General features: G+C 52.1%; 1 protein-coding gene across 1 annotated transcript; it reads right to left on the bottom strand.

Annotated features, from left to right (window-relative positions):
• Window positions 1-3388: 3388 nt before the first annotated feature.
• On the bottom strand, window positions 3389-6040 carry RPS16 (ribosomal protein S16). Its single transcript, XM_056136583.1, has 5 exons — window positions 5881-6040; window positions 5649-5750; window positions 3845-3941; window positions 3687-3734; window positions 3389-3587 (listed from the first exon to the last, which is right to left on the bottom strand). The coding sequence occupies exons 1-5, from the start codon at window positions 5926-5928 to the stop codon at window positions 3442-3444; spliced, it is 441 nt and encodes a 146-aa protein (XP_055992558.1). The 5' UTR covers window positions 5929-6040; the 3' UTR covers window positions 3389-3441.
• Window positions 6041-12687: the final 6647 nt, after the last annotated feature.

Below are 12687 nucleotides of genomic sequence, written 5' to 3'. Positions count from 1 at the left end.
GGCCTTCTATAGTCCTTCACTGGACTCCCCTACCCCACCCCCAGAATTCATGCTGCAGAAGCAAAAAGGCTTTTGTCCTCGGAACCTTTTGTCTCCTCCCAGCAGTGGAACGCTGCCAAGACGTCCGAGTTAAGAAGTTCCTTTGGTAATATTAGCTTCCTTCTATTGAACACTTAACCTCTGTGTTTTTAATCTTCCCTGGCGTGCTCTGACGCACCACCATGTCACAGCTGAGCTCAAGTCCTGAGTTTTCTAGTTTCTCAATGTGTGAAATCTCTGTGAGCCGAGGCTTTGTCATCTGAAAAATGAGAACCCCCGCCTCCGAGCTGCCCAGAATCTTCGCGAAGCTGCTGGAGAGTTCTCACTCCAGAGGCATCGTGTTGTACTTACTAGGGGCCCCTGTTTGATCACAGTTCCAAGATCTAATCTGGTGAGCCCGTGGAGTCAGAATTTCCAGGGCAGGGGCCCTAGGAACCTGGTGTTTGAATAAGCAGCTCATGACAGCAGAAAAAAACAGGCCGGGAATGCTGGGGGCTTTATTGAGAGAAGCTGCATACCATGGGCATTAGTCACTTTTTTTGGACTCCCCTTGGAGTCCTGACAACCCTAAAAGGCAAGTGAGGGCTTTTTCAGTCCCCACTTGAGAGATGAGGAAACTGAGGCTGGAGAGGCAAAGGGATCTAGCTGGCATGGTGCTCAGAAGGGGGCTGAGCGGGCACCAGTGGCATCCCCACTGCTGTCTTCTAAGCGATGCCTGTCTCCGCAGGGTCGCTCCAGAGGGCGCTTCCCTGCCCTTGGGGAGGCCGGCAGCGGGCACTTCAAGGGCTGTGGGTGCCTGCCGGGAACCAGCAGAGCCTCAAGCCTGTGGCTGCTCCTCGTGCAGTGAAGGGCGGGCCCTCCCCTCCTCCACCCCAGCTGCACATTCCCGGCTACCCCCAGCCCTACATTCCCAGCTGAAGGAAAGTTCCCAGCCGGCCCCGGCTCCCAGCGGCGCCGGAATGCCCGGTATTTGAGGAGGCGGGCCAGGAGGGAGAAAGGGGCAGCGGCCAGCCAGCCAGGCCTGCAGCTGAGGGGGAAGACGGGCCCCTCCGCCTTCCCTGATGCGTCCCAGCTGGGCTGCTGGGAGGAAGCCAGGAGCCCCCGTTGAGGCATCTTCGGAGGCTGCAAAAACCATGGGCGTTCAGCAGACTCTGGCCCCCATACCGCATTCCTTCTGCTCGCTTTCCCCCAGCCCAGTTCTGCCTTGAGTCCCGGTCCCAGCCGTTCCCAGGATGCCCTTGTAAGCCGCCTTCAGAGCAACAAAGCCAACTTTGGCTCAGAGAGAGCCAGTGGGTGCTGCTGCCCTCCCCGGGATGTCTGTCTGATGCCAGCTTCAGCTCTCCACCCCGTGACTGGCCCACGCTAGTAGGACAGTGCCTGACCTGAGTCAGGAAGGGGATGGTCAAGTGGACGGTGAGCACCGCCGTCACTGAAATGGAGGTTCTGCTACTCTTCCCAGAACGGGGGAGTGTGGAACCTCACTTGGGGCAGATGTTCAAGTCATCCAAGTTGACTGCAAATACTGCTAAGGAAGCAGAAATATCCTGCCCTTAAGAATGGGGATAAGGGGGCTGGAGCAATAGCACAGCAGGTCGATTCCCAGCATCCCATATGGTCCCCTGAGCACTGCCAGGAGTAACCCCTGTGAATCGCCAGGTGTGACCCGAAAAGAAAACCAAAAAAAAAAAAAAATGGGGATAAGGAGCCAGAATGTTAGTAGAGTGGGTAGGGCGTTTGCCTCTCTTGCAGCTACCCAGGTTCAATTCCCTACATTCCATATGGTCCCCGGAGCCCCACCAGAAGTGAGCCCAGAGCCAGGAGTACCTGAGCACCACCAGGTGCAAACCCAAGAAATACATATGTAAAAAGATTAAAATGGGGGTAAGACTAGAAGCTGGAGTGCAGGCTTTGCATTAGAAAGCTGGGGTCCATCCCCAGCACCATATGGGCCAGGGCCAGAACCAGAGTACAGCAGGTAGGGCATTTACCTTGCACTATGGCTGGTTTGATCCCTGGCACCCATATGGTCCCCCAAACAGGAGTAATCCCTGAGTACTGCCGGGTATGGCCCCAAAGGGACCGAATAGTACAGGGTTAAGGTCCTTGTATCCTGTCCACCCAGGACCAAATCCCTGGTACCACATAGTCATTCTTGAGCAAAGCCAGGAATAGTCTCCGAACATTACAGGATGTGGGGAAGAAAAAAAAAAACAAACCCTGCATGTAATGCTTCTATCCACCACTCAAGGATACCTCCTACAGGTCTCTCCTCATCAGTGACAAAAAGTCCTGAATAGCACTTGAGGTCCTGGGGCACATCAGCCTTCTTAACTAGCACCTGTTTCAAGGCCTTCCCATCAGGAGCAATGTTTTATTTTTGAGCTCCACCCAGTGGTGGTAGGATATGCAGTGCCAGGGACTGAACTGGGTGTCTCCAGACCCCTAGGGCTGGAGTTCAAGGGAATCCAGGGAAGGGAGATTTTGCTGTATCCCTGTGGGCTTCACAGCCCCTTTAACAGTGCCAAGAGGAATACCCACCCTCCCATACCCTCCAGCACTGCTTGATTCTACCCTGTTGTCCCTGGCCTAATTAGCAGACTATTAAGGAATGGCTTGAATCCCCTAGAGCATAGATTGGGAACCACACACAAAATTGAAAACACCCATAGAAAACTTGCCTTCCCAATTCAGGCATGGCCCTTAGTATCTTGTTTTTACCTAGAGGGTTTCTCTTTGTGTGAACTTGCTCATTGGGTTGTGTGTGTGCTTAGGTCAGGTTCATTTCCAGGAAGGATTCCTGAGCAGAGCCAGTAGTACTGAACACCACCTGTGTGGCCTCAAACCAAAAAACTATCTTTTGACATTAGGGGATGGAAAGATAGCTTGATGGGTTATATTCATTTTCATTGCTTTGCATACAGGATGTCCACATTTATACATATAAACATGTATGTACGTTCCGTTTGGGGGTCACATTCAGTGATACTCGGGTTACTTCTGGCGGTACTCGCGAGACTGTATGGGATGCTGAGGACCGAACCTAGGTTGGCCACAATAAAGCAAGTGCCCTACCAGCTGTACTACCACTCCAGCCCACCCCAACATTCCACGTGGTCCTCTGAGGCCAGCAAACTTTCAGGTTCACCTCCCAGCCCTGGCTGTGCCCACCCCAGCCTACAGGAGGTGCAGGAGCATGATCAGGTCTGCTCCCTGCCAACCAAAGGCCTAATCTCACCCAGAGCAGGTGGTGGCTACAGGAAAGGCTCAAACCCGACTGGAAGCGGGCAGAGGTACTTCCCACGTTCCCTCTGGAAGACCCACCACAGAAAAGTACAACAGTCTTGAAAGCTTCCAGTCCCACAATCGTTTATTATAAAGATGAACCCAATGCACAGGAGAGGCTCATCGGTAGGATTTCTGGTAGCGAGCACGGGCTCCAGGACCTCCAAACTTTTTGGATTCGCAGCGCCGGGGATCAGCTACCAACAGGGTCCGGTCGTACTGGATGAGGATGTCTTTGATCTCCTTCTTAGAGGCCTCATCCACATCTGGGGAGAGAGACAGGGCCGGGGGTTTAAGAGACGAGAACCTACAGGTAGAGCTGGGCCACAGCCTGCCCTTCCTGCTCACTGCCCACAGGCACTCACATTTCTGATAGTAGGCCACCAGCGCTTTGGAGATGGACTGGCGGATCGCTGCAAGAAAGATGTGCAAAATTAGCCATTTATAAAGTTTGAAAAGGCCAGCAACGGGGGCTTCACTCTCAGCCAATGCCCACCCGTCAAGCCAAGGTCCTGGAACTCACCATAAATCTGAGCCACGTGACCACCACCCTTCACCCGGACACGGATGTCCACGCCGGCAAACCGCTCCTTGCCCAGCAGCAGAACAGGCTCCAGAAGCTAGAGGAAGGGCCAGGAGAGGCTTTTAGAGTACATCTGGGCAGGGTCTGAGGTCACATCTCTGAGCCTTCTCCTCTCTCCAAGAAGCTTCAGCCACCCTGGCTTCAAAGCACCAGAGAAAGAGGTCCAGGCTGTCCCCTAGGTTCCTCCACACAGCCAGGAAGGGGGACAGACTTCAAAAATCTGCTACCACACTGAAGGCACCCTAGGCTATGGCTGCCTCATCTGTGCCCTCGCCCACACTCAAGATTCCCACTGACTGCTCCTCACTACAGGCACTGCCCAGCTCACAGATAACCCGGATTAGATCCCTAAGACCCCATATGGTCCCCCTGCCAAGAGTCCCTGAGCAGATCCAGAGGCCCATGGATATGGCTCCTGAAACCCGAAAATAATAAAAGTGGGCCTACTATCATTCCCTCTTAAAAACAGTACTGGTGACTGGAGCCATTGTACAGCGGGTAGGGCATTTGCCTTGCATGCAGCTGACCCGGGTTTGATCTCTGGTATCCCACATGGTCACCCAAGCACCACCAGGAGTAATTCCTGAGTGCAGAGCCAGGAGTAACCCCTGAGCATCACTGGGTGTGACCCAAAAAGCAAAACAAAAACAAAAACAGTACTACACTGGGGCTGGAACAATAGTACTGTGGGTAGAGCATTTGCTTCACATACAGCAGTGCCCTGCAACACTTATGGCCCCTAAGCACAGCTAGGACGAATCCCAAAGTGTACAGCCAAAAGAAACCCTGAGCTCGCCTCCAAGAAAACAAATTCCAAATGGTTTTGGGCATAGGAATACTAGTTTTAAACTAGTATTTGTTTAGGCTTAGTATGACATGCAAACCCATGAGGGCCTCAGTTGTTCTACCCAGGGAAGCTGGCCCTGTCCCTCCCACCCTGTCTGAGGTTTTCCTGGGGTGCCCTGCCCAGCCTCCTTGGCACTGTCTGGTATTGGTCATAGCCACCTCCCCAGTCCTCAATGTGCTGAATGTACAAAGCTGTCAGTCTGCTTAAGAACCTTAAGCTGCGACACTCCCCAAGCTGCCACCCGGAAGCCCCCCAGACAGAAGATTTAACGGTGCGGTCTCCGTCTCCCCCTCCCAGCGTCCCATTCCACCTGCTCCTAGAGGAACACACTTCATGACAAGTATTAGCCCTGTTTTACACGCGATGAAGCCCTGACAGAAATGGCAGCCATCCCAAAGGCCTTCTTTCTTTCCTAAAACTTTCCAGTGGGTTAACCCCACCCCCACAGTCACACCCAACAGACCTCAGACCCATTCGTGCTCTTAATATGGATACAGCACGTACGACTTCCACATCTTCTAACTAGGGGGCAATTTTTTGAGGAACAAAACAGACCCCTCTCCTAAGGGATCATATCCCAGAGGTGAAGATAAGTTACCAATAAGACGCTAGTAACTGAGTCACAAAGACGAAGGTCCCACTTGCTACCACCTAAGCCGGCTTCCAGAGAGCCCCGCTTTCAGAGCTTCTTTTTAAAATAACATCTATATTTCCTGCCACTCAAATCCAAGTCTCTTCCCTCAATTCAGAATTCGCCAGTCCTGGCTTGGCTCCCGAAGTCTTACGGCTGAGAGCAGGTTCCTTAGGCCCCGCCATCCACTGATATCGGAACCCACTTCTTCCCACGCCTTCGTCTCCCGACCCCTCCACCCAGCCCAAACGCCCGCGTCTCAGTACCTTGTACTGCAGCGTGCGCGGCTCGATCATTTCCAAGGGACGCCCGTTCACTTTGATGAGCCCATTGCCCCGTTTGCAGTGCGCCACGGCCGTGGCCGTCTTCTGCAAAAGAAGAAGACAGCGGAGCCACGTGAGCGCCCGGTCCCGGGTCCGGCCGCCAGAACGATCCCGGACCCCGGCCCAGCCCATGCCGCGGCCTCCCCTGGCCCCTGCCCTCGGGATCCCGGCCCACCTTGCGTCCGAAGACCTGCACGGACTGCAGCGGTCCCTTAGATGGCATGGCAGCGAGTGTAGACAAGAGCTCCTCACCGCGCGGTGCTGCAACCGGAAAAGGAAAGCGCGGGGCCAACCAAGCGGCTTTTCAGGGTCTGCGCAGGCGCCCTGAACGCTGCGTCGCGACAGAGGAGAGCTTTACGGCTCCCGAAGGAGCCAGGGGCGGGACTTCCGCCAGACGTGGAAAGGCGGATTCCTAGAGCGGAGGAGGCGGGATCTGAGTGCCGGAAAGGGCGTGTCTAAGCGAGGGAGGCGGAAATAAACGTCGAAGATGGGCTAGTTCTTCGGTTTTCAGTTCTCATTGGTCAGCTTCGGTTTTTACTTTTTTTTTTTAAGAAAAACTCCGCCCCGCCCACCACTTTAAAGTCTAGGGGCACCTGCCACCCCTTTACCTGGGCAGTATTCGCCCGCCCCTAGATTCCTTCCTCCTAGAAGAATCTTTCCTATGGGAAACCCAGAGAGATAGAACAGCGAGGCGGGCACTTGTCCAGGACGCAACCTACCCCGGTATAATCCCCACTAATATGTAATCAGGAGTCAGGAGTAATCCCTAAGTACAGCCGAGTGTGGCCCCAAAAGCAAAATAAAAAAACAAAACGTAACTTTTCCCCCAATTTTCCTCTCCCAGCAACTGCCTCCTGGAATTCGCTTCCCCTTAGCGTCCCCCAAGCCCCACCCCCGACTCCCTCCTCAATACTCTTCTTCCTGACCCTACCCGGTAACCCTTTTTCCTCAGAAGCTCCCTAAACTCCTTTCTCTAGGCCTTTGCCGATCCCATCCCCAGTCCCACTGAGAAACCTCAAAAGTGAATTTCCCAAAGCATTTCCCTTCCCTGGGGAATGCAGCCCTTCCACCTAAAGGCTACCCTCTCTGGGCTGCCTCAGTTTCTCTCACAGGCTGGGTCTAGGCTCAAAGGTTCCCTGGGGTGTGTCTAGAAGGTGCGGAAGCAGCTAGGGTGGAGATAGGTGGGTGGATCTGGGGCCCAAGGGAGGAGAGGACTCGAGGTCCCAGAGTCCAGCTTCCAAAGGGTGAGAGGGAGAGGGGTGTGGGGGAGGGAGGTGGGGAGCAGAAACTAACTAAACTGGAGGGACCTCGACAGAGGGGAAGAGACAGGCCCCATGGAGGAGAAAGACAAAGGGACCAGGACAGGAGGAAAGAGAAAGACCAAAGACCACAGGTCAGTTCCAGATGACCTCAGCCAACCAGACAGTCAACCAGGCAGCCAACCAGGCAGCGAAGTCAGGACAGGTAGGTGCGTAGAATTAGAAGCTGAAGACACCCAGGTAGGAACCTAGAGATAACTGATAAAGCCCTAGGCAGGTATTGGCCCAAGGCAGACCCCAGGATGGGATTCTCACCTGTGACACTCCCAGGCTGGAGCTAGATCTGTCTTCAGCCCCTTGCTATGTCTGGAATCTTCCTTTGGGGTGGGGGAGGGGATGGGGAAAAGGAGCCCTCTCACCTGCTCTAGAGTCACTATCTTCCGTGGCTCCTTGAAGGCACACTCTGAAGAGCTATGGATGGACAGGAGCTAGACAGTGGGCATTCACCTCACCCACTTGTCTCCCAGCTTGTTCTCTCTGCCTGTCTCTCTCTCTCTTCCAGGACCCCAGGCTGGGACCAGATAAAACCTGGGGGTGGGCAGAGTACCCATGTGGGCTCTCTGGACCATCCTCCTGCTGGTGTGGCCCTTAAGGGTTCTCGGATCATCCTTCTGCCCAAAAGAGCCTTTCTACTTCCTCCTCGCCATCATGAAGATGCTGGTGAGGAAGGGAGATGCCGTGGCAAACTAGCTGAGGGGTGGAGTGGAGTGGGGTGTATGTGAGGAAGGGCCAAGATTTTTCTTCCAAGATCTATTGTTTGGAGGTTTGGATCCTACCTGGAAATGCTCAACGAGGTGGTCAGCGAACTGTTCCCTCAGTGCTGGGCGTGGAGGGGAAGAAATGAATCTTCTCTGCAGTCTCCCTCCAAGGTCTGATTCTCTTTCCGCCCTCAAAATTGCAGGGAAACAAGAATGATGGCACGCTCTACACCCCAAATGATCTCTCGGTGAGTGTGGCGTTACCTCCATAAGAAAGCGAGAAATAGGGGCTTGGGGAGGCGCAGAACCGTGGGGTGAGATTTTGTCCCAGTCCTGCCCCAACTTCCAGCCTTGACAGCTCTATCTGGTCACTACTCTGGAATAGTGACTGAAGCTTGATGACAGCCAATGAGAAGGAGGATGGTCCCTGCCCCGCCCCCAAGCTTTCTTTGTTCTGGGCTTGGGATCTGAATGCTTTAAGGACAGCAACTCATTTGCTCCACACGCCAGGCCCTGCATTACACTTGGCCATGGTATTTGGGAGTGACACTTGCATAGGGCTGATCCTGCAAGGACTGTTGGAGACAGGCTGATCCTGCCTGGAGTGTCTTTATTCAAGGGTCTTTTTTTTTTTTTTTTTTGTCTTTATTATCTGTTCCGTTCCAGCAGAGGGCAGAGCGCTCATACTTTTAGAAATGGTGGCTTAAAAGGCTGTGTTTTTCCTTTTTGTAGTTTTGTATAGTCTGTAGTTTGTAGTTTCTTCTTCCCAGCCCCCCTTTTTTCCTACTTTTTAAAAAAAAATTATTAGTGAAACACCGTGATTTTCTATTCTTTTTTTTGGTTGTTATTTTGGGGACACATCCAGTGATGCTTCAGACTTACTCCTGGCTCTGCTTTCAGAGATTACTACTGGTGGTGCTCAAAAGACCATTGACCTTATGAGTTGCTGGGCGGGGAATCCAAACCTACTCAGCCATGTGGAAGGCAAGTGCCCCACCCACTGGAATATCCCACCAGCCCAGGTTTTTCTTTTTCTTTTCTTTTTTCTTTTTTCTCTTTTTTATTTTAAGGAAGTGGTGTCTTTTTGTTTCTGTTTTTGTTTTGTTTTATTTTGTTTTGAGGGTTTTTTGTTGTTTGATTTGGTTTTGGTTTTGAGCCATTCCCAGCGATGCTCAGGACTTCCTCCTAACTCCATGCTCAGAAGTCCCTCCTGATGCAAGTCCCTATACTGTGTGGAAAACTGAACCACGGTCATCCACATGTGCTGTCTCTGGCCCTAGCAGGATTGGGAGAAAAAAAGCAACTTTTTCTTTTTTTGTTTTTGCTCAGGGCTTACTCCTGGCTTTGTGTTCAGAGAATCACTCCTGGAGAGCTCAGGGGGAACCCAATATGGATTGCGGGGCCGAACCCAGATTGACCACATGCAAGGCAAATAAATGCCTGACCCTACGCTCACTCCAGCTTCAGGAATGACTTTTCCTGACTCAACTCTGTACTGGAAGGGCCTGTGTCAGCCCTGAGGGTCAGGATCACCCAGAACTTAGTTTGTTGAAGAAGCTGAGATCCTGGGGCTGGAGCGATAGCCAGCGGGTCGGGCATTTGCCTTGCACACGGCTGACCTGAGTTCGATTTCCAGCGTCCCATATGGTCCCCTGAGCACTGCCAGGAGTAATCCCTGAGCATCGCTGGGTGTGATCCAAAAAGCAAAGAAGTGAAGAAGCTTATCCCAGGCCCTGAGTCAGAGGCCTTGTGGGGTGGGGGACTTGGGATCAGGCCCAGAGACACCAGGTCCCTCTGTCCCCACAGGTGTGTCCTGCTGAGACACTGGGCTGCTTCCGGCTGGAGCTGTCTGTAATTGGATTTGAGGAGGGCCCCTCCGTGGCACTAGCAGCGTTCCGGCTCCAGCGCCTGCTGGAATCTCTCGGGTCCCGGCTACGGGAGACTGGCCAGGGCCCTTGTTTGCCCTGTGAGGGACATCCCCAGAGGCCTGTCCCACATTTTCTGGCCAAACTCTTGGAGTTATTGCAGGGGGCATGTGCTCACAACCTGCTTCTAGCATGAGTCCTGGGGCACAGCAGCCTCCCTCGCCTGGGACAGTCTGGGTGGAGACCGGAAGGGGTCTCTTACCCTCCTGTCCCAGAACCAGCGTGGAAGCCCTGTGGCTTCTCCTTCCAGGCCAGAGAAGCCCCCTTACCCACCTCAACCTGGAACCTTTGGAGTTGGGGAGAAGAGGGATGAAAGGAAAGAAGGTGAGGTCTTGAACCCTTGGGGTTGGGGCTGGAGGCTGTAATATGCTGGCCCCACCTGCCCCTGTTCCCTCTCTTTTTCAGATACCGTCTGATGTTGCCCTGCTGACATTTCCCAGATTTCATTCCCCCACGTCATTCCTAGCGGGCTCTATCGGAGAGCCAAGGGCCTCCAGTGGCCTGGTGCCTGGCTCATTCCACTGGGGGACGTGGCTGATGGAATTGTAGAGCTGAATGTGGAGGCAGTGGGAAATCTTCAAATAAAGTTATTGCCACAATTTGCTGGGTTGTGTATGTACCTCTGTGACCCAGGCTTGCATTTGAGTTTCTTGTGGGGAAGGGGTTGGGAGTGGAAAATGTTAGAGAAGTTCATTCTCGAAGGTCACTCAACAACGAAGCTTGGCTGTGATTCTAAATGCGGCTCCCCTGGTCTGTGACCTGCAATCTTACGCCTCCTCTGCTCTCCTTTCCAGGAAGGGGCAGAGCCTTGTCAATTGCCTTCAGAGGAGAGTTTTTGTTTGAATTTTGGTTTTAGGGCCACACTCACCTATGTTCAGGGCTTAACCCTAGTTCTGTGCTCAAGAATCATTGCTGGGGGCTGGAGTGATAGTACAGCGGGTAGGGCATTTTCCTTGCACGTGGTCAACCTGGGTTCGATTCCCAGCAACCCATATGGTCCCCCAAGCACCGCCGGGAGTAATTCCTGAGTGCATGAACCAGGAGTAACCCTTGTGCATCACTGGGTGTGACCCAAAAAGCTAAAAAAAAAAAAACCACATTGCTGGTACGGCTCTGGGGACCATATGTGGTGCTGAGAGTTGAACAGGGATCAGCCATTTGCAAAGCAAACACCTTATCTTCTGCTGTACTGTCTCTCCTAGTTTGTGCTCTCTCTCTCTCTCTCTTTTCCCTCCCCCACCTTTATCCCCCCCCCCCCCGCGTGTGTGTGTGTGTGTGTGTGTGTGTGTGTGTGTGTGTATGTGTGTGTATAATGGTATAATGTCAGGAACTAAATCCAGGACCTCATATATGCAAGGCAAGCATTCTGCCACGGAATTAAACCCAGACATGGAAGCAAGCTTTTCAAGTTGCCAAAGATCATTCCTGCTGGTGACATCCAAAGACCCTGTACAGAACTGGGGACTGAACCATGAACCAGAGTGAACTGTCTACAAGACAAGTATACTATCCCCTGTACTATCTCTTTACTCCCCTCAGCCCTAAGCAGCCACCCACCAATTCACAATTTTATTTATTTTGGTTTTGGGAGCCATATCTGTTAGTGCTCAGGGCTTACTCCTGGGTCTGTACTCAGGGATTACTCCTTTAGGACTTGGGAGACCATATGAGTTGCCGGGGATCAAACCCAGATCAGCCTCGTGCAAGGCAAATGCTGTACCTGCTGCAATAATGCTCCAGCCTTTCAGTGATGTTTCTGATATTTACTCATGTGTAGCAGTGGTTTGAACAAATCACTATATGGATGTCCTGTAACAATCAATCTCATGGACACTGGGTCACTGGTAGTTTATTTTTAAATTTTTGTTATTACTTTTTTGCTTTTTGGGTCACACCCAGTAATGCTCAGGGGTTACTCCTGGCTCTGCAATGAGGAATTACTCCTGGTGGTGCTTGGGTGCTGGTGTTCGAACCCAGGTCAGCTACATGTAAGGCAAACGTCCTACTTACTGTACTAACCCTTTGGCCTCCTCATTTGCAACTTAGAATTATTATGAGACTCCAGCACTGCCAGGGTGCAGTATCATTTTGTGTGTGTGTGTTGGGAGGAGGGAGGAAGATGTTTGTGTGTGTGTGTGTGTGTGTGTGTGTGTGTAGGGCACAACTGGCAGTGCTCACGGTTCATTCCTTATGGAGTTCAGAGGACCATATGGAGCAAGGGAGATGGATCCTGGGTCACCCCATGTGAGGCAATCATCCTATTTGTTGTACTGTTTTCTGCAGCAATGACAATAGGCATTTTCTTTTTCACTTTTGGTTTTTGGGTAATTCCCAGTGATGCTCAGTGAAACTGGACAGGCCACGTGCAAGATAAGCACGTTACTCTCTGTACTCTTGCTCACAAGCAGGCATTTTTTCGGGTTTTGTTTTGTGGCCACACCTACCCAGGTGATGCTCTGGGGTTATTCCTAGCTCTGATCACTCCTGGCGTCATTCTGGGGTGCTGGAGATGGAACCCAGGAGAACTGCATGCAAGGTAAGCACTATACCCACTGTACTATCTCTCTGGTCCCCCACAATAGGCACTTTATTTGTGGACTGCTACATATAAAATGCTCAAACCCAGGACCTTGCACATACTAGGATCACGCTCTATTCTCAGTTTAAAATTTTCATCTGTGAGGTGTGATTCTCTGCCACCTGACAAATGGTAACTAAGAATAATAATTAAAAACAATGGGGGACTGGAGCGATAATACAGCGGGTAGGGCAGGGTGTCATTTGTCTTGCACGTGGCAGTCCTGCCTTTGATCCCCAGCATACTATATGGTTCCCCTCTGCACCTAGTTAGGAATAATTCCTGAGTGCAGAGTCAGGAGTAACCCCTGTATAATCCCGGGTGTGGCTCAAAAAGCAAAATAAATAAATAAATAAATAAAAGTAAAAATAAAAACAATGGGTTTAGGGACTACTGGAAGTGCGAAATGCCATGGGATCCCTGCTTTCCGGGTTAGCTTTCAAAGATTTCGGTTTTGCCTCT

The sequence above is a fragment of the Sorex fumeus genome, unplaced genomic scaffold (assembly GCF_029834395.1).
Source record: "Sorex fumeus unplaced genomic scaffold, SorFum_2.1 ptg000122l, whole genome shotgun sequence".
NCBI classification, from domain to species: Eukaryota; Metazoa; Chordata; class Mammalia; order Eulipotyphla; family Soricidae; genus Sorex; species Sorex fumeus.
This window is presented reverse-complemented; position numbering and strand designations above follow the sequence as displayed.